The sequence below is a fragment of the Stigmatopora argus genome, chromosome 4 (assembly GCF_051989625.1).
Source record: "Stigmatopora argus isolate UIUO_Sarg chromosome 4, RoL_Sarg_1.0, whole genome shotgun sequence".
Lineage (NCBI taxonomy): Eukaryota > Metazoa > Chordata > Actinopteri > Syngnathiformes > Syngnathidae > Stigmatopora > Stigmatopora argus.
Window position 1 is genome coordinate 6863177 of NC_135390.1, and position 22394 is coordinate 6885570.

At 39.4% G+C, this 22394-nt stretch overlaps 1 protein-coding gene across 3 annotated transcripts; it reads right to left on the bottom strand.

Moving 5' to 3' along the window:
* Positions 1-834: 834 nt before the first annotated feature.
* On the bottom strand, positions 835-18992 carry emc2 (ER membrane protein complex subunit 2). 3 transcript variants are annotated; one of them, XM_077598998.1, is made up of 12 exons: positions 18878-18992; positions 18240-18353; positions 16393-16457; positions 14495-14580; positions 13106-13163; positions 10106-10191; positions 9040-9099; positions 6511-6592; positions 6205-6315; positions 4645-4749; positions 3251-3370; positions 835-2689 (listed from the first exon to the last, which is right to left on the bottom strand). In XM_077598998.1, the coding sequence occupies exons 1-11, from the start codon at positions 18915-18917 to the stop codon at positions 3284-3286; spliced, it is 894 nt and encodes a 297-aa protein (XP_077455124.1). In that variant the 5' UTR covers positions 18918-18992; the 3' UTR covers positions 835-2689; positions 3251-3283. The 3 variants fall into 3 exon arrangements, with proteins under 3 accessions (XP_077455124.1, XP_077455123.1, XP_077455125.1); XM_077598997.1 differs by lacking the exon at positions 835-2689 and having other exon boundaries at positions 2853-3370; XM_077598999.1 differs by lacking the exons at positions 835-2689; positions 18878-18992 and adding an exon at positions 18697-18865 and having other exon boundaries at positions 2853-3370.
* Positions 18993-22394: the final 3402 nt, after the last annotated feature.

Consider the following 22394-nt stretch of genomic DNA (forward strand, 5'->3'; position numbering starts at 1 on the left):
CAGCGAGCCATGAGTTATGAAGAAAGCAGAACAACTACAATGGTCTCACATTTCCATTGGCTAGCTTCTTGAAAAAGATTGCAGCCTCCTGGAATCCCAGGACAAAGTAAAAAGAAAACATGCTCTACCTGCTGCCAGTTGCTTCACTTCTCAAAGGGTTTCACAACCAATGGTATCTAGCCTAATCCAAGCAAAGCCCTGTGTGCATATATATGGTTTAAATTTTAATTATCACACCAAGTGGCTTAGCAAATATTAATATACCAAAATAAAAAGCTTTGCATCCGAAAGCTGTTTCCAATAAATATTGGGTGAAGAATTCCAAACTGAACTTAGTTTTTCTCTCTCAGTCAAGTGTTTTTACATTTCTTGTACATTTTTTTAATAAAGCAAGTATATATCTTAAGTACAGGTATTTGCCACATTTTTTTAAATAAAAATGGGGATCCTACAGCTAAAAAAAAGATCAAGTGAACTATGACCACCCGCTAACAAAACTAAATATGACTTCGTACTGCCTTTTTTGGATAACTGGACTAACGTATGTAAATCCAAAATTAATCAGCCTTAGGTAAAAAAAATAAAATAATAATTCAGATCGGCCCACAAATAACAGAGGAGTATCCATCTCAGTCTTCTCATGACGAAGAACAACAATGGAAGTGACATTTTAAACCCTTCCCGTGGCTAGTTTAAAAAACTCATGAGGAAAACAGTGACGAGTTTTAAATTCCGTAACCAAAATTAGTTAAGAGTTAAGTCTTTTGTGTTCATAAATAATGGTAAAACAGTAACCATCATATTTCTCAATCAATGCAACTAGGATTGAAAATGACAATTTTAAAGTTTTGTTTATTATGAACATATTAGATTACATAAAATACAGTTAGTCTCATTTTGGTCACGCATTTTTCATAGGTGCTTCAATTTCCTCCCATAATTTAAAGAAAAACATGTATGGTGGTTCAATTTAAATATAATTGTAGATATATGAATGGTTGTTTTTATCCAGGTTTGTCTGCCCTGTGATTGCATGGCGACCCACAGCCCAAAAACATGCAGAGTAGGTTGGTCTAAATCACTCCTAGGTATGAGTGTGAGTGGTTGTCCATCTCCTTGTACCCTGCGATTGGCTAGCCAACAATTCAGGGTGTCCTCCGCTTGGTGGCCATAGTTGCCTGGGAAAGACTCCAGCACCCCACGCGTCCCTTGTCCCTTGAGAATTAGCGGTACAGAAAATAAATGAAGGAATGTTCATCAAAATGGCCCTCATTTTTTTGTTATAAATTCCTTAATTTATTTATAATATAAAAACACCTTAGCTTTCTTGACATAGTATCCTTACAAGATGAAGAATGTATCAACAACCCAAGAAAATAGCTATAGTTGTCAGCGTTTTAAAAGTAAATTGCTTTTGTGGACAAAGTTACCACACCTGTAAGAGGTACTTTTTGGAAGTCTGTTTTTTTTTTCCTTCTTTTTGTTCTTATCTTCAAGTTTGAGTTGGATTGTAGAATTGTGACCGAGTGCATATTGCTTGAGTCCAATTGTCTGGTTATTATCTTTAAAACTAATGAAAATGCAACAATTTATGCCTTTCCCTTTAATTACAAAAACAAAATGGCTTAATACGCTAATTTTTGTAATCTTAACTCGATTAAAAAAATGTCGTTAATTAAAAGACCAAACTGTGTGGATACATTTGCCACATGAATATACCCCCCAAAAAAACGTGCAGGTTGGAACAAATAACGTACAATTAATTTACAATTTAGTTTAAGAAAAACAAAAGAAAGATTTTTATACATTTGACAGCAAGAGCACTTTCAGGTAAATCCGATCACTCATTTCATTGAGAATTTCCATAAAATGCAATTATTAATTCTTCAGTCAAACTATAGATGGCACTCTTGCTTCAATGAGTTAATCAATTCAGTGTGCCCTATCTACAAAATTTCACTACTACATATGTCATATGTGAAATACCGAGAAAATATACCTCACAATACTGATGTCGTGGATTTGAAGTGGTTGAATTCTCATGGATACTCGTATTCCAAAATAATGCCTTTTGTAATTATGGTTCTTTTAGGAATCTAAATTGTCCTGCAGTGTGAATGAGTGTAATTGGTTGCCTATATGTGCCATGCAATTGGCCTTTTCCTGAAGTAGACTCCAAGTCAGCTGTGAGCGTTCAGCAGATAAGCAGTTTAGAAAATGGGTGGATGATGTACGGTAAATTATCTAACATTCCAAAATTCCACTACGTATAGTGCTGCCTCTGTATGAACGTCTCGAAATAGAAAAGATTACGTTTTTATTTTGTTTGTTTTGTTATTTTTACGGGGTAGTATTGGGAACTTTGGAAGTGATTAGGGAATTTACATGTAAAATGCTTATTATGTTTAATGTTCATGAAACCATTCCGGAACAAATTAATTTTGTGAGTAAAGGTACCATATTTTCAAATATATACTAAATGGAAAGTCGGCCACACAAAACAGAACATGGATGTTTGAGTGACAGGTTAAGATTGAAGATTATTTTGATAGACTGTTTTGTGTAAGGCTCCACCTCAAACATTGTTTTTGTTCTGCTTTCCAATTCACTATGGATGGTTCTCTCAAAGGAAAACATCAAGACCCATTCTACAATGTTCAAAAGTTGATGAAGCTGCTGCCTCGGATAACTGCAAAGAAAAAATTGGGAAATTAATATACAAAGAAAAATTCTAAATCCTGCTGCAGTACAGATCCCATTTGGGTTAAGTAATTATTGATGTGGCTCACCCTTGTAAAACATTTCAATGAATGGAGACAGACAAAAAAAACCTTAACAACTAAACCACCCAATGAATCTATAATCAGTTAAACTTTTATTAAGACATCATTACAGATTTGACAAAAAGGCAAGTTTTCTTAGATATTCATCAGTGCAAACAGGTCTTCAATGTCGCAATAAATAGCATTTACTGTACATCTTACCCTATTGTGTACATTATTGTTGCTCCCTAGCTCAAGACAAGTAAACGTAAAATATATTAAAGCATGTTAATTATCAGATGGAGGACAAATGTTTTCCTTTTAGGAGGAAGTGACATTCGGCCACTGCCGATAAAAAATTCAGCCAATTACCAGACCCCAACTTGAAAGGGCACAAAACAAAACAAACCCATGCTAGATTAAGTTTCACTTCAGGTCATAGGGCTGTTACAGCTGCCATATGGTTCCAAGAGTGTGTGGTCACCCACCGGAGGAAGCAGAAAGGTCTAGCCAGAGGACACCTAGGACATAGTTATCTGCATGGATTCCAGCATCTCCTCCACTGCCTTTACAGAGCACTTGTTCTCCTTGGACCCACGACCAGCCAGCTGTATGTATGAGAAGGTGTAAGAGAAACCACAAAGATAAGGAGTTCGGCCGGAGTTATATGTTTTCATCAGGAGTGCATGCAATTCGCACAAAATCGAAATTAAATGTGATATAAATAAATAAAAACAGGACAATTTAAATCAAACTGTTATTATCATGTTTTTACATTAATTGAAATGTTGTATTTTTGCAAACTATTGAAAAAGTACAGCCTAATGAAAAGAAGTATAATAAGTGAACAAAGTATAATTTCTCAATCATTTTTTGGCATATTCCAATTTCCAAAACATTAACATACGTTTTTCAGCTGGTCCCTCACCCGCACTTGCATGTTGTGCAATGTGCAATTGTAGGTCCTTTTGGATTTGTTTTAAAAGAAAATACTGGTGGTTTAGTCAGCCTAAATAATATTTGCTTACCTTATGAAAAAAAAAACGAAAATGTTAAAGTGATAGATTCCGAATCGATTGCCACACTGAAGTCGCACAGGATGAATCATTTGTCAGAACTTGTAACTCAGATGATTCACAATGCACTCGTGCTACCGAATTCATCCAGTTTACAGTGCAGTTGAATCAAGATGTTGGAAGCCGTAGCGATGGTGTGAATTTTGAGGCATTTAAATTGGAAATTTGGTACTTTTCCGAAATGGTTGCTTCCCAAAAAAAATTAACTGACATTTTTTTTTAATTTACGGAGTTTAGGGAGGTTGTCAGGAGTCCTGGAGTTTGCGTTACTTGTCCGGAGTAAACTCCGGGAATTCCAGAGAAGTTGGCAGCTCTGCTACTGCAGTATATCGTCTTCTGAAATTTATCAAAGCACTGTACTACATGTACTATTGCGTTTTGAAATCGTTTGGTGATTGTAAAACTGCAGGAATCCAAGAATATTTGGCATACCAAATAAACTTTTGTGTTCATCTGCAATCAATTACTTTAGAGGAAATCTCCCCCAATTTGCTAGTAACAGCTAATTTGAACATCACATTGAAATTAAAATTGACATTAGTGGATGTAGTCAAATGCCCTTGCAGATTATTTAAAAAAAGTTGCATTCACTGTTGGTAAAATGGATGTTTAAAGGCTGGTGCATTTAGTAAACATATTCCTTGAAAGCAAAGAGCCAAAAACTAACGACTGAAACCATGTGATTAGTGGTGATGCTGTAACAAGTAAAAACATTTCCTGGGCCAAGACATCAGAATTGAAAACATCTGAAAAGGACATGAATCAATAATAATGCACATACTGCAGATAATGTTGATGTCACTGACCTTATAAGCTCTATTTATTTGATTGGCAGCCCAGGCAGCATACTTCATGTTATCCTTTTTCACTTTGGCACTGACCTTTGGGCTGGCAGCTATGTGACTTGCAGACTAAAAGAGTGGAAAGGCAAAGGAGAGAAGGGATTTGTGTTGTATCACAATAGGGTGAATTCATTTCTTCCATCTTCCGCATTCATGAGACTAACAGAATGGCAAAGTAAAAAGCAAAACAACCAGAAAAAAAATAAAGGATGCCTTTGTTGAGAAGAGGGGAAAAATGTCAACACCAAGTAATTGATGGTGTTTAAATGCTTCATGTGTCAAACATTAGTTCATAGGGACCTAATATCTCAAGCACAATATCTTCAGGGAAATAAAATAACTTCATGTGCAAAATATCTTGCCACAAAATACTTGGTACTAGGGAACATGTGAATCATGATCTCTGCATGACCTAATGGCTGTCCTCCAAACCACAAAAGCTATGTCTATTCCATGTTCCTGCCACCATTTCTACACAGCACACCAAGAGGACTTCCCCTGTGTGCAGTTTAAAACTCACCCTACGAGAATTCTAAAATTGTAACAACAAACCAATCTACATGTCATTTTTCCATAGAATGGTGAGGCATCTATTTTTTTTTAACTTAACAGAACCACAATTTAGATGATGTCAAGCTGCATGACAAAGGGCACGATTATGGTTGGGAATCCCCGCTTGTGTTGCAAATAACGTAGCCGCAGACCAATTGTGGTCAATGGTACCAGTTTGTCTGTAGAACTGTCAAAGTTTGTGCAACCTGGTGACCAAGCATCTTGCACCTGTCGAGATCTGGACCTGCAAGACTAGGTGATGAAACACACTCATACCGAACTGTAGATGTACTACAAAATATCACCTGAAGGACTCCGTTAAGACTGAAGTGTTGCCGGATGACTTGTCAGGAAATCATATAAGGTCTGCTTTTTCTCCAGGCAAATATAAATGTTATAGGAAGCGAATGTCTCCATTTATCCCAACTCTGTACCTCATACATGTTACTCAGCCTTCTGAGGAGTATCAGAGGTATGCTGTTTTAAATTGTTTGGATTATATGAAGAATGCCAGTGCTCCACATGGAAAACAGAAGGGCTTTCTGTGTTAAAACTGCTTCCCCTCCACACCTCTAATTCCATGCACCCTTCTCGTTTGTGTTCTTATGTCAGGTCTCACTTTCACATGATGCATTTGCAATAGCAAAAATGTCCATGCACGCTAACACTACTATCAATGTAAGCACCTGGAAGAAACCGTTTTCCAGCAATTCTTTCACCTTCTTTTAGCCCATGACATTATTTATTTAAGTCACCATCATTAAAAAAAAAAACTTTCCAACAAGGGGGTGTTATTTAAAGAGCTCCAGTGGGGATGGACTTTCCAATGCTTGAGTTCACCATCTGAGTCAGCAATAAGATGACCTGTCTGACAGCCCTATTCCCCACTAAAAAGAATACACTGAATATATTGGCTTGCACAGTACTTGACACACCTCGTGGGCAGTTTTTCTCTTTTCTATCGCTACTCACCATATAGAGCCCAAACAATGCTCTCATGTTTCTGTTGTTCAGCCTTAGAGCCTGGGCAAAATACTTTCGAGACAACTCCAAGTTCTCCAAGCCTCCCTGCGTGTACTTGACCTGTTAGGAATGAAACATCACAATAAGATGGGCAGAGTAGTGGTAAGTACTAGTAATGAAAAAAGAAGATGTGCAGAAAATCCCTTTGGTTGGGAGAGATTAATCTATACATATTGCTGTTTTCTTTAACGATTGTACTGTTTGGGATGTTTAATATTTATTTTGCTTCGATGCTTAATAACCAGTGTTACCCACCTCAGCGTATTGCTCACAATATAAGTGATTGTGGGGATTGGTCATCATCAGCTCTTCAAGACAAAATGCAGCTTTTCCGTAGCTGTGAAAAATATGGAAAATAATTAAGCAGTGAGCTCCTGGATTTTCCAAATGGCCACTCAGTTGCTTTCAGTCTAACAGGTGGTGTGATTCCTAATGGTGTGTTTATAAAACTGGGCTAAAGTAACAGGTATATATTGTCAAAAAATATTGTCCTGCTAGCTCCTGCTAAAGCAATTGCTGTCAACTTGCACTATATAGGTAGCCTTGAGGCTTCAAATTGGGTGACATTGCCAGCCCTTGTGCCCAGAGGTCCGGAGCCAGCAGGCTTGAGACAGCACGACAGGACGTGCGCAGCTAACGGTGGGTCTCTGGCGCACTTGCGTCTCGTATGAGCCAAGGTTATCCTCGCCTGGACTTTCCGGAAGCCGCCCACTGGCAGCCAGCAAGGGAGCTTAGTTTAGCGGTTACAGCATTCAACACCTTCACATGAAAGTGTTAGCATTTAGTTTACGCCATGTGCAAATGTTCCATCACCACTGATACGTACTGCCAGCTTGAAATAAATAAATAAATAAATAATCAGGCAAAAATGTTTTCCCCAATCATTTAAAAATGCTACACATTTCACGAATTTTGCCTCAATACCTATATGTCTATATAAAACTCATTGTGTCAGGACTTGCAAAACACGGGTCTGGTTCATACTATGACAAAATTGTACAAAAAAAAAAATATTACTTGGAGAAATTTTAGTTTGCTGGCTACTGTCGAGAAGCCCTTTAGCAAGGCATTGTCCCTGAAAACTAAGATGATCTTATTCAGCATTGTCATTGCCCCTTTCTCACTGGGAATCTTTCCTTGGTTAACTGGTTCTGTGCGGTGAGCAACACAAAGTATACATTGGCATGGGAGTTGAATTTTTGTTTCATGAACAACAATGACTCTAATAAATTAAAATAATAAAATCAAAATAAATAACAACACATTACTGAGAAACTATAATTATGGAAATGCTTTACATTTTAGGGTGCAAAAAAGTCATACAATTTACCGCCCCCCTTTAACTGCCACAAAACCCTGCAATAGTAACTGGCTGAAAGATTAACAGCATAGGAGGGAAAGGATGGTGGGGACAGAGAATGGAAGAAATAGACAGAGGGAGGGGGTTGCACAAGAAAATAGATCAGAGGGCTCAGAAAGTTGGGAGCTGCTTACAATTACCACTTCCTCTCCATAAAGACTTTCAGATGTGAGCAAGTAGTGGTGCTGGCTTGCAACAGGGTCTCTTCCATTAGCCCCAACAAGAACCTTGTAACATGGCCAGACTCCTACCTTTTCAATTCTTTCCAAGAAATTTCATCCCAATATCACTGGCCAACAAACACTCCATGGGTGCTCACAAGCACCTGCAATATCAGTTTTTTTGTCTGTTACGACAGTATCAGCAATACTACTGAACCATATTCGTGAGGGGGTGCTGGGGCCTATCCCAGCTGTCTTCGAGCCACAGGCGGGGGACAGCCTGAATCGGTGGCTAGCTGATCGCAGGGCACAAGGAAACGGACAACCATTCACACTCACACTCATGCCTACAGGAAATTTAGTGTCCAATAAGCCTATCATGCATGTTTTTGGAATGTGGGAGGAAACCACAGTTCCCAGAGGAAAAACCACGCAGGCCACACAGGTGAACCAACCTGGATTCGAACCCGGGACCGTAGACCTGCGAGGCCGACGCGCTAACCGCCGGGCCATAAATGTTCTACATTTTTAGGATATGTAGTCAGATTGTAGGGTACCTCTGAAGAAAAAAATCAGTTTCCCAAAATATAAAAATACAAAATACTAATACCGAATGAATTATTTACAAGACAATGTTGTCGTTTAACAATTTAAGATTCACGGTTCTTTCGAACCCACACTGAGTAAATGCCAACAGATTTGTTGGAAACCCCTGTCAAGTCATGGGTGCCAACCATGAATGACTTGTGGGATGCAAGAACGAGCATGGGTAATTGATCATTCTCGTGGAGACCCTAGATCCTGGCCACCACTTTTTTTCTGCTCAATCACTCAAGTAAGGCGCAATGATGGTGTGTTCACTAAAACTAACAGGCACTTCAACAGCTGTATTACAGGAATACATGGGAAGTGTTTGTGAATAAATATGGCAAAACAGAACAGTTGGCCTCCATGGATCTCACACATGGATGCCTGATTTAAGAAACAGCAGCATTTAACTTTGATCGAAGCATGCTAGGGTTAGTGATGGGAGGAATCTGATCCAGCATCTGTAGCGGGTTCCGATACAAGTTAAATTCACATTTCGGATTGAACCAACCTGTGAAAATTTCTGATCCATTAACAATATCTCAGACCTCATCAATGAAGATGCACAAACGTGCTTGTACTCCATACGCTGCCAAATAATGACTCGACTCTATAATATCACTAGAATTTGTGCACATGTGAATATTTTTTTTGGCATAACGCAAAAGTACTCACTCATGCTCATTTATGTAGAGTTCTGACAACTCATGCCATGCTTCCTGGTCCCCAACAAACCTGTGAAAACAAAGAGATCAGTCAAATTAGCTAAAACTGGCTGTGTTAATAAGTAAAGAAACAATCAAAAATGTGACTCTTGAATCAAGTCAAAATGGAATCATGACATATTTTGTAATGTAAGCAAATAGAATTAATATTGTATCATTGGTGATTCAAACCCCTATGTTATACAGTGGTACCTCGACATACGAGGGCCCCGACATACGAGCAATTTGAGACACGAGTAAAATTTTGAGCAGATATTTATCTTGAGATACGTAACAAATTTTGATATACGAGCAGACAGCGGACGCGAGAGGCTGCTCATAAGAACATCATGGGCACTGTCTCTCTCCCCACAACTCCCTCGTGTAATGTCTCTGTGGTCGCAACTCCCTCTTTGTAATGTCTCTGCGAGCACTGGGCGGAGTGTTGCATTTTTTCAGGGTTTTTTTCCGTTAGTCAGTGCGAATGGCGTATATACTACTCGTTGGCAAGTGGTTGTGCGTTATCCTATTGTGAGGACATTTGTGTGCATCATTTTGGGAATATTTTGAAGGGAATACAAACTCAAACAACCCTTGATATTGACTGAAAGTCAGTGTAGAGGCGGGGCAAATAGAGCCAACCCGGGAGAAGGAAGGTATAAAAATATCAAACAAAATTAGAATTAAGTTTAGTGTTAGGTTAGATTAAACTTATTTTTTAGTGTGCGCATCGTAATCCAAGTTCATTTAAATTTGTTTATGTTATGTTACGAGCGCGTTGCCGTGCAAAAACCCATGCAAGCCTGGGGATAACATGCAAACTCCATATAGTGAGGACCGACCCCTCGACCCAGGAACTGTGAGACCGACGTGCTAACCACTCGTCCAACTGGCTGCCCTATGCATGGATTTGTTTGATTTATCAAGAACATTTTTAAATAAATTAAGGAAGTGTTAGTTACTTGCAGAAATTTGCTATTCACAACCTGGCTGATTCCATATAGCCAGCTAATGTGGTGAGAAGTGAAGTGACTTACTGCTCTAAATACTCATTGAGTTCCCGGATAGCTTCAAGGCTCTTTCCCTGGGCCTTCAATATTGAGATTTTGCGTTTCCTGGCAGCCTGAAGACAAGAAAATAAACAACATCCAAATTTCATTGTATCTTTGCATAGAATCCTTAATATTTCACCATGACTACAACTGATCATCAATTGGTGTATTACAACAACCACCATGAGAACAACTACAAAAACAGTTTGATATAGTGAAGTGCATTTAATCCAGTAATGGAGTTTTTAAATGAAGAAGTGAATACATTACAGGAGATAGTGGCAATGTTAACAAATGAGCTCACAGCCAACGATGACGTACTGAGTCATGACAGAACCATTTGGGGAAATGCCACAATGGCCAAATCCCAAATGCAAGGCTTCCTTCTGGCAGCTGCTGCATCTAAAGCTTTATTTGTCCAATTTACATGAGCTGAAAAATGCTTGCCACTTCATTTTGATGCTGAATTGACCTAGAAAGATAAGACTCTCATTTATCAAAATTATAAATGATCACTTCCACTGTTCTGACATTTTCCTTTGTTTGCACCCCCAATTGGGTGTGAGTGAAAAACTCAACAAGAAGCTGCTGTTCCATTCAAAGTACACTGCCCTGCCATACCTTACTTTATTTATGGACTTCTACTTGATTGAGTGGAGCTTCCTCACGTCCCACATTGCCAAAACCATTGGGACAATGTGCGAGCTATGTCTTGGGGGCTATAAATTTGGACTTTTTTTCTAACATCCTATCACTTATTGAGCCGGGACATGGACCTGCAAGGGCATCACAGTTAATCCCACATTTTATCGCAACTGATTGTAAAACAGAACAGCCTAGACACCTGGTGGGAAGTTTTGTTTCCGTGCACCCAAAAAATGGTTAACATTCAGAGTATTATTCTGATGGATCACAAACAAAGCAGGTAGCAGATATGTGATTTGGGATTTATTCAATAATAATAATTCGTATTTAGGTGGTGAATGTGATATTTATATAATTTACCAATAAAATAATGCATCTCCACTTTTCTGAAAGACCTACTTATAATGCTGCTCTTTTTAAATCGAACTGTGTTTACCTTTGCATATAACACACCTGTCAAGTTATGTTTTTCCCGTATTTTGTACATTTTATGATCATTTCAAATTGTGTACGCCGTATAACAACTTTTGTAGGGGAACTTTTTTTTAACTATGTTTTTTTGTCAAACCGATCTCGTTTTACCCATTTCGGGTCTAATATTGTCATGCTTTAAGCATGATATGCGCACGCGCATTCCCCTTTCACACGTCCGCCTCTTCACTATATAAATATAGCGCGTCAGCAAGTAATGTACCCAGACAGTCAAGCTGTCACCGTTATACAGCGACATCTACAGAATCTTGAATTTAGTGCATACAAAGGGCGCACCGACTGATTGGGCACTACGTCCTCTTTGGGGAACATTTTAGACTTTTAAGTGCGCCCTATGTGAGTAAATATGGGCCGTCTTGCCTTTGTACGGTTTATTATCGCTTAATAAGGGGAATTGAAATCATTAATAAGGGGAGCAATTGGCCAAGATTGACAGGTATGCTGTAAGGATTTTTCCAGGTAGTTGCTGTTAAAACATGATAAAAAGCCATGGAATGGATCAGGTTTGTATCATTTTTTTTTTTTTAAATTGTTTGTTTTTTTTTTGTTTTTTTTTATCGGATACTGTCGTGGTAAAAAGAAAAAACCTTGAGAATTTTTTTGTCTATTCAACAACTTTGGTCAATGGGTACCACATCTACTCCACAGCCTGTAATTACAACAGCTCACTTTCCAATCTCTGTTTTGTATGCTGGCATGCTTTGCAAGTCTTCTTTGTGGTCACCAATTTTCCGTCATTTCTCAGGCCTATCCACAGCTGACTCCTGAACCTGTAGGATATTTTGCTTGTGATAGTCTTACAGCAAGAGAGTTGGCTAATGGCTGATGACTTTCTGCAGCACCATCCATCACTACTCCCAGTCCAAAAATAAAATTGTGTAAGAAGAGGTCTGCAGTTATTACTTGACAATCTGAGGACCGAAGGCTTGTTCCATCCCAACATGAGGCTGAGAGACAGTGCTCATTTGGGTGGTACTAGTGTCCTGCAAAATAGATGACCATTTCCTTTTGCAAAGATACCTCCGGAATTCCCCAAATTCCCTGTCATTGGATTTCCCAGCATGAATAGAACATGATGTAAAAATAGGAATTTTGAGGTTTGTCACTGTACTTTCTGGGCAAAGTCGACCTTGGCCTTCCTTTTCCTCCTGCAAATGAGTTGTTTGCTTCTCATTTGTTTGACCTACACTTCTGCCCTATTGAGTTTGGAGGAAATGCCATGAACAGTTGCCTTTTATTGAATCGCTCAAAACCCTTTACGTAGAGCTCTGTTTTCACCATCAAGAAGTTACCTAGTCAACCATTCTGATTATCGTATTTCATTTTTTTTCTATTTATTTTAAATGGTTGTCATGGCTAAAGTTTGTATAATGACCATATTTTTTCTTTTCTCGGCTTTATTATGGATTTTTTTCCCCTGCATACCATTTCAGAGCTTCAGTTTGGTTATTACTCTAAGTAGCATAAACATAGTTTTACGACGCAAAGCACAAATCTAAAACTAAATTTAGAAATCCAAAACGTTTTACTGTTTAATGCTGTAAATTTATATTGATTCATTTTTTACATGTTTGTAGAGTTCACATGCTGTATGGTCAAATGATCATGGGTAACTTGTGTAACTTTTAGCCCCTGTCTTTTCTGATTCAAATGCAACATTAGTGTGTTAACACAGCATGATTCTTTTTGGCAAAGTGTTTAACTGGCAACTTGAAGGGGTAGAGAGCATGGCAAGCTCTCAATAGTTTTATCCTGCTAGTTGTAGTACCATTTTTTGGCACCAGTAATAATGCTCATTTATTGAATACAAACCAAGATGCCATGGAACCCTGGTTGAGAAAGTCTTACCGTATTTGTGGGGTCATCTTGAAGAATGGCATCATAGTGCTTGTTGGCCTCATCATACCTTCAGGAAAAAAGAAAAGAAAATCTCAAGTTTTTACACAATCCACTTTCAATCTTGTAAAATTAGGTGGTGGGGAAATCAAACAGTTTGGGCAGAATCAAGTTTCTGTATACAGCAACATGCATATTTCTATGATTACAGCAAGGCTATACAGTAATCAGTGGTGATCTTAAGGATGAAATAAACACTCATTTAAGTGTAGGTTGCAGGTTACACAACCAACGTTGTGAGAGTCTGGTATCATTTCACAATGAGTCACAAATTCCATCCAAACAAAGCTCTTTCTTTTGAATATTATATTTGTACGATTGTAGCCCGTTCATCTTTAAACCATAACACATTACTTCGTTCAATAACACATTACTTTGTTCGAATATGCTTTAATCTGCAACCATATTGTTGAGTTGACGGTTTGTGTCCTGGCCCTTGATGTCACATTACATGCCAACTTGGGTACCTAAAATTGGTGGACATAATTAACTAAGACCCAAAGGTGTTTGATGGGTGACCCGATTCGACAAACTAAAATAGAATGTGATGGGTATTATCTTTTGTATGTCATCAGGCACATGACAATTGTCAGGTTTTTTTACCTTTTCAAATGTTAACAATGAATGTTTTAACTGTCAAAGTCAGTGTCCATTATGTGATCAGACGGTATCCCAACACCCGTACTACAACAGAAAGAAGCAACTGTTTTCCATTAGCACTGAAAAGCTTCAAGTCCAGAGCAGCTGCCTCTGTCACACTCACATTATTACTCAGCCACACTTTGGAATATTTCCAATGACATTGGGAAGCAGGCCACTCACTGATTTGGAAGGACGGGGGCGTTTTTGGAGTAATGGGTTAGGGTTGACTTTAAGTGAAGACTTATTAACACGAACTGACTAATGTGTTAAGGTTACTTAATATAGAAGACTGAAGTTATTCTATAGGGTGTTAAAAAATGACAGAAAGGAAGACAAGTAAAGTGACGTAAACATTTACTTCCAGATAGACTAATTTGTGCTAGGACCAAAACCAGAGATTGAAGGATCCTGAGAATAACAGTGGGATCTGACCACGTCCATCCAGGGAATCCCTAACTCCGACTCAAGGGCAACCCAGTGTCAAAGCTTTTTATGCATTACCCAGTTCAGTAAATTTATGTAGAGTGATCCAACAAAAATAGTACTACCATCAACCCTCAAACATTTCTGAACATATGCACACTCAAACTATTGTTTCACAATCTGTCAAGTGCTTCTGATTTCAAATCCCATTAGAATCAAATCACAAAAATTAAGTTGTATCCACCCATTTTGTAGATTTTGGTGCTTCATGCTTACCTTTCCAAAGCTTCCAACCTCATGCCCGATAATCGCTTCACTCTGTGGCTATCAGGAAACTGCTTCCTCAGTTCCTGTAGACAGGTCTGCAAGGACGCGGGCAGACAAGAGACACCAATTATAGTTGGCGGGATCAACTAAACTATTTTATGCTCCATTCAGCACAGGAAAGAAAGAAGTGTAATTTGCAGATTTTGGCTCATTTTGCTTTCATAAAACACTGTCCAACCTAAAATACCCAAAATACATCGAGTATTTTTTACCTTGGTTGCCCAGTTACGTGAGCCTACTGTCCAAATAATGGTTTTCTTAAATTAAAAAAAATAACATGGTTTTCGCATTTAAGAGACAACAAAATCTAACACAAAGTGGCGGGAAATTGTTTTACTACATTTGTTGTTGTTTGCATTTAAATACAGGAAAAAGAAAATATTTTGAAGTGTTTGCAAAACCAGGACGGGATTTTTGTAAATGAGTCAAGTATCCTTTACAGTACATTCGCTGAGAAAAAACTGATTCGTTTCATCTTCGACAGAAAATACAGGATGAAAGGAAATTTAATGAGTTTTGTAACAAATAACTTAATTCCTAAGTAACACGCAACAATCATTCTAATTTTGATCTTGATTGGGTCATTTCAAATTGAATCGAATGCTTTTATTATCATTATACAAGTACAATGAGATTTAAAGCTTTCACCACATAGTGCACAAATAACAACAGATGGACAAATAAATAAACAATAAATAAGAAATTAATTTATGAGTAGTCCAAGTGAGGTCAGCAGAGTGAAGCTGGCTTGTTCTCTCATGTGCTAGTTAGCTTGACTTTGCAAGCTGTGAGCGCATCACGCTTATCAAAGTATATATTGAATCAGTGTATGACAACCTGTATTCTGTATGTCCTTTCCAATTCCAACCCTCAAATAATTATACGTTTCATAAAGTTATACCGGTTGGCAATGTTCCTTCTAATCTTTCATGTGTGGGCATACAGACAACTTCCCTAAGCACACTGAGGACCACTGTGAGCAAGATCAGAAGTGCTTACTATGGCTACACACCAGTATCATACCTACCATTAGCAGAAGCATTTCTACTACTCAAAAAGGATCTACTCATAACAAAATGTAATGATTAATATCCATGAATACAAAATCTTAATAAATCTCACGAGAATATACACAAATCTGACTTAAAGTTTACCTTATTTTGCACGTCTGTCCTTCTCACTTCTCATTTTCATTCAAATGACCTTTCTACTGAATGTGTCGCTTGAGGTAGTCGAGCTTTGATTTACTCCATATTTTTCCATCAGAAAACTCGCTAACAACTTTAGCTTCACTGCATGTTTTGCAGAGCAGACCTTTCTCACTCGAAAGGGAAAAAATGTCACCAAGTTTCACTGCTTGTTCTTCTATTTTCCCATGCTGCGATAGCCATTCCAAATTATAGGAAGAAGAGTTCTTATTTACTTTGGGGAGTCAACGGATCACATTCACTTAGTAGAGTTTGCATTAGTGTCACTTAGCTCTGCTGCACTGTCCTGTCAATGCTGTGATTGGATGAGTAGCGTTAATTGCATCGTTTCCTATGATTGGCTGGACACCTGTCACTCACTGAATTACACAGCACAATGATACAGAAAAAAAGTTATATGTATCTAATTAACTTGGATAGGTTTTCTTGTGCGCTGAGTGTGCGACCAGTGAGCAATTGTGCAGTTGCGCATCTTAGAGGGAACGTTGCCGTTCGGGCAAATACGAACTGCATTTACACACATTGCAAAGATGATTCTACAACTTGGAAAATAGCCTTGAAAGAAAGCGATTGCTTTTGAAGTTCTTGCGTGTGAAAAAAATAAATAAATAAATAAAAAGAATGGACCATCAATCTTACCAGAGCCAAGTCATCCCGACTGCAGTCCAACGCTGCAATCATCACTTGCTCATAAATAATCCATACTGGGCAGAAGAGAAACAAAACAAAATGAAAAATACTTTTCCACTCCCCTAGTTGGCACAAGATGATATGTAAATCATAAGTCACAAATTATTTTTGCATTGTTCTGTTTCATCCATTTGTTTTTCCTGAAAGTTTTAGGTTCAAAAAATGCAATTACTCATTTTTAGATTAGGTTGGTTAGGTTAGTTTAAGGCTAGATAGCCACTAAATAATAGTTGCATTATATTGCCAGAAAAAAAATAGATCATGTTTAACAATAGGCAACATTGTTTAGCGGACGGGAAACAGCTGAAAAGTAAGTATGTAGCTGCTGTGGGAGGTTAACCGAAACATAGAATCATTAATTTTTTATGCTATATTTTAAAATTAAAATGCCCTGCTGTGCGAAATGTGTGCGAAAATTCAGAAACACACGCACAGTAGTCCCAAGTCAAGTGTTGTGATTGACCAATAATTAGTCGGGCCGATTATGTGGGCCGGTATTTGGACATTTGACGTGTATCATATCGGCCTTTATTTAATTCAATTGGTCGATATGAAGAAATCAATTAAAAACTGGATTATTTCCACTCAGATTCAGCCAAGCTTCTCCTCTCACTTGGCTCAAACGATGAGCTGCTCGTGAAGTCGAGGGTTTAGATGTTGTTGCGACTGCTATGCTTCAATTAACCATCTGTTCCCTTACCGCCATAAAACTAAAATTGAATGCTCGCCCTCACTCACGCGCGCTCTCGCTGAATATCGGCTCGAAATATCGGTTATCCTCCCTTTTGGGGTGTGGGAGGTAACCGGAGGACCCGGAGAAAACCAGCGCAAGCCCAGGGAGAACATGCAAATTCCACATCGGGAGGACCCACCTGGGATCAATCCATGGATCCCAGAACTGTGAGGCCGACACACTAACCACGAGCCGCAGAATGAATATACACAGACCAGTGGTTCTTAACCTGGGTTCGATCGAACCTGAGAGGTTCGGTGAGTCGGTCTCAGGGGTTCGGAGGAGCCCCTGCCGCGGAGGTCAAGACAAGTCGACTCATCATGTCTATTCACGATAAAATGCCCCACTTGACCATCCCTGGCTGCAGAGGATCACGTGACATTGCTTGGCCAATCAGTGCTGCAAGGAATTTATAGATCTTGAATTTGAAAAAAAAAAAATATATGTATATATATATAGAGAGAGAGATAGATATATATTTTACACTAAGGCAGGGTTCGGTGAATGCGCGTATGACACTGGTGGGGTTCGGTAGCTCCAACAAGGTTAAGAACCACTGACATATACAGTGGCACCTCTACTTACAAATGCCTAACATTAGCTTCCTCCTTTCACTGCACTGTACTCCTGCACGAATAGAAAATGTTTTTGCATGCTTGTCGTTCATTTTAATACATCAATAAATCATTCTTATCATTTTTGTGTTTTTCACATATGTCACACAAAATTGGGAAACTTAGATCATTTTTAAGGGTTTAGTTGGTAGGTTTTTTTTAGGACCGTGGAGCGTAAAGTACTGCTCTACTCACGAAAAATGCAAGTTACGACAGAAGTTCTGGAACTAATTTCGTAACTTGGATCTTGCTTTTGTATGATGGGACGGTCATTATTATATAAAAGAGTTTCGTACCTTGATTTTTTTTGTACCTAGAGATATTCCTAAGTAGAGGTACGACTGTACACACACAGTTAATCTTGACATACTCATACATTTTGACTAACAAATCATCCTACTTTTCTAATCTTCTTTCAATGGGCAATTAGTTATCAAAAATGCACTTACTGTCATCTCCCAGTTTAGATGAATGTTCACAGATGAGCTCTTCGCCAACATCCACTATTTGTTCACTGTTTCTGCAGTTGTCCTCTCTCCATTTGCGCAACTTGTCTCGCATCTCTGCAGATACGGTGCATAAATTAAACCAAGAAACTCCAAGAGACTGTTGGTAAACATGATCTCAATTTGTTATCTACTTTAAGGGAATGTAACAAGGTCGAATATAAATTTCAACAAGACATTTCTCAACCGTAACTGTTTGCGTGGCAATACCGTTTACTATATTTTTACTGTAAAACTTCACATGACATTACTAGAGAATAGTGTAAAGTATCCTTATCTTATATACACTTGACTTAACGCTAGAAATGAGTCCTGCAAAACATAAACAGTTGTATTTGTTGCATCTTAACTTTAAAATGAACTCATCAACCACACGTACGTAAAATCGACTGTCATTTACCTATTATTTTGTGGATTGTGACGCTAAAGCTAGCCTTGATATTACTAGCGGCGAGCTAGCTCTCCCCTTGGTTTGTTCTTACTTTAGTAAAATCAGCAAACGATCATCTTACTCAAACTGCACCACAATTCCGGCAGAATCTAAAAAAGAACAATGTTGTGACACCATACAATTTCCTTACCTTCCCAGCCTACATCGTACATTTCCGAAACCGACGCCATCTTTTCTTTATGGCAGAGCAATCTTCACTAGATCACAAATAAAAACCTAGATGTCTGCTGTACAAGGTGAGTTAATGGGAAGATATGTTATCAACTGTCGTCCATTTTGCGCCGGTGTCATCTGCCATAATATTACAATATTACAGTCAATGAAGCGTACGCTATTAAAAGTTTTTGACCAATTTTCAAAAAGCTTAGTTTGTTGTAGATGGCCAAGATGCAATAGTTCTACTGCACTTAATATTTTTTTAATCCACCCTAAATCATAATAGTGTTTGTTAGAAACAAAACTGTTTGTAAATACGTTGAGGGTGTTTGGAGTAAATTAGTGGACGAAAATAACGATTGCATTGTTGTTCATTCATTCATTCATTTTTTGAACCACCTTATCCTCACTAGGGTCACAGTGTGTGCTGGAGCCTATCCCAGCTGACTTTGGGCCAGAGGAGGGGGACAGCCAATCGCAGGGAAGGAGGAGACGGACAACCATTAATGCTCACACTCATACCCAGGTGCAATTTAGATTGTCCAATCAGCCGACCATGCATGTTTTTTGGAATGTGGGAGGAAACCAGAGTGCCTGGAGAAAACCCACGCAGGCCCGGGGAGAACATGCAAACTCCACACAGGTGGACTGACTTGGATTTTAACACAAGACCCCAGAGCTATGAGGCTGAAGCGCTGACCACTCAACCCGCCGCTCCGTCCTTGTAATGTTGTATGCCCGGAAAAAATGTCTGGCGTAAGATGGCCATCAATCACTTACCCCATTGAAACATGTTAGACGTTTAACCATAATATCACATTGAAGTCAGACTTTGACTTCAGCGAGCATGATCTTAATTTATGCTTACATCAATCAATCACACATGAACAGTTTTAATTTTGCGTACAGCTTATCCTCACAAGGGTCGTGGAGGGTGCTATCTGAGCCAACTATGGGCACCAGGTGGGAGACACCCTGAATTGGTGGCCAACCAATCGCAGGGCCCAAGGAGATAGACAACCATTTATGCGCACACTCATACCTTGGGGTAATTTATATTGTTCAATTACCCTACCCTATAATCAAATCAATCAATCAAACACCTTTATTGTCATCATACACAGCTGTGTCTAACAAAATTGGTGGTGCTACTCCACAAAGTGCGTTTTCCCAGTAAAAAACAACATAAATAGTAATATAAAAGTATAAAAAGTCACATCCTGGCTTGGTAAATTCTAAAATATTGCACAATCTAAGATATTGCACATTGTTATTGCACACCCCGAAGTTGTTGCACAGAAGGGATTGAGTGCCGTGCTAACGCAAGTTCAGAGTCCTGATGGCTGTGGGAAAAAAAACTGCCTTTAAGTCTATTTGTCCGTGCTTTGTGAGACCTGTAGCGTTTGCCAGAGGGCAGCAGCTGGAACAGGTTGTGACCAGGGTGGTATTGGTCTCTGACAATGTTCTGCTGAGGTAGCGAGGGCTGGCAATGTCATCCAGTGAGGGCAGAGAGCAGCCGATGATCTTCTGGGCAGTGTTGATCACTCTGCATGGCCTTTCTGTCTGCTGCCGTGCGTCCAACGTACCACACTGTAATGCAGTATGCCAGGATGCTCTCCACAGTGGCTCTATAGAAGGTTACCAGAAGCTTAGTGTCCAAGTTGTTCCTCCTGAGTACCCTCAGGAAATGGAGTCGTTTCTGGGCCTTCACCACTGCCTTGGTGTTGGTAGACCAGGAGAGCCTGTCCGTGACGTGGACCCCCAGGAATTTGAAGGACTGGACCCTGTCTACGCACACTCCATTTATGAGGAATGGGGCCAGATCTGTGCTGCGTTTGCGAAAGTCCAGAATTATTTCTTTAGTTTTTGTGGTGTTTAGTGTGAGATTGTTCACCAAACACCACGAAGACAGTTTGTTGACCTCATCTCTGTAAGCAGACTCATCCCCCCCTGAGATGAGTCCGACCACAGTGGTGTCATCAGCAAATTTGATGATGGAGTTAGACTGTTGGGTCAAATAAGTCAAACAAGTCAAATTTGCAAATCCAGTGTTGCTCCAAACACCATGTAGATCGGTGGCAAATAACAAGCACTCCCAGCAATACAATTTGCAGTGTTCCTCGGATCCCGTGAGCCAGGGATAGCGCTCGTAGTTAGCGAACTGAAATTGGCGGACAAACCCTTTTCCCGGTTGTAACAGGCTTGCTTGCTTCGGAGTTGACCTTCCTTTCTTAATGATGTCCATTTTTTTCTGGAAAAGTCCGTCTGGAAAATGGCTTTGTCAGCAAATCTGCAACCAAATCCCTTTGTTTTCCTTCGTCGGCCATTGTGGGTGGAGTTTGCGAGCTGTGGCTCGCTCACTCTGGCTTTGGCCTGCCTACTCTATCACTAGCCAATCATAGTTGGTGAAAGCGCTGACGTATCCCTACGCCTGCGAGAAGGCAATGACGTATCCCTACGCCTGCAAGAAGGCCTTGGTGTCATCAAATCAAATTCTGATTGGTTAAAACAACAGTCTTATCGAGGCTTGTTTAATGCAGCAGAGCCTGCAGAACTGATTGTGAAGGCCTTGAGGCAGATTTCTGAACCTGGCAACAAATAATGGCTGAAATTTGATTGGTTAAATGCTTCAATATGAAAACACACATTTGGAAGCAGTGCAACCAGGGGGAAAGCAATGAAAGGAAGCTGACAGACAATTTGGAATTATATAAGTATTCATGGGCAAAATATAATTAACATCAGTCTGTGATTCAGATATTTCATAGGCCAGCAGAGAATGCCCTGAAGGCCTTGATGGTACACCACTGAGTGATAACAGCATCACTTACAAGAGGTGGTATGTGCATTTAATCACATTTATGGATCACTGCTGTTTGCAAAGCAACATTTTTTCTTCTTCTTCTAGCTCAAATGGAGGGTGGTCCGTTGGCACGAGGGGTTAGTGCGTCGGCCTCACAGCTCTGGGGTCCTGGGTTCAAATCCAGGTCAAGTCCACCTGCGTGGGTTTCCTCCGGGTACTCCGGTTTCCTCCCACATTCCAAAAACAAGCATGATAGGCTGATTGGACACTCTAAATTGCCCCTAGTTATGGGTGTGAGTGTGCATGGTTGTCCATCTCCTCGTGCCCTGTGATCGGCTGGCCACCGATTTCGGGTGTCCTCGCCTCTGGCCCGGAGTCAGCTGGGATATGCTTCAGCACCCCCGGCGACCCTAATGAGGATGAAGCGGCACAGAAAATGAATGAATGAATAGCTCAAGTGGAATGAAAAATAAGACTTAAGGAATATTTTATACCATTCATCATTATAGCTGTGATTGTGGCTTTTTATGTATTTTATTGTTTGCTCCGTTTTTTTTTTATCGGAAAATGCAGCCGGTAAAACATGCTATTTGTGTGACAAACAGTAAGATTCATCTGATATAATTTCCAATCCAGTTTTGGCCAGTCTGAGTGGAAACTTGTCCAAGTAGTGTATTTCATCTTCTCT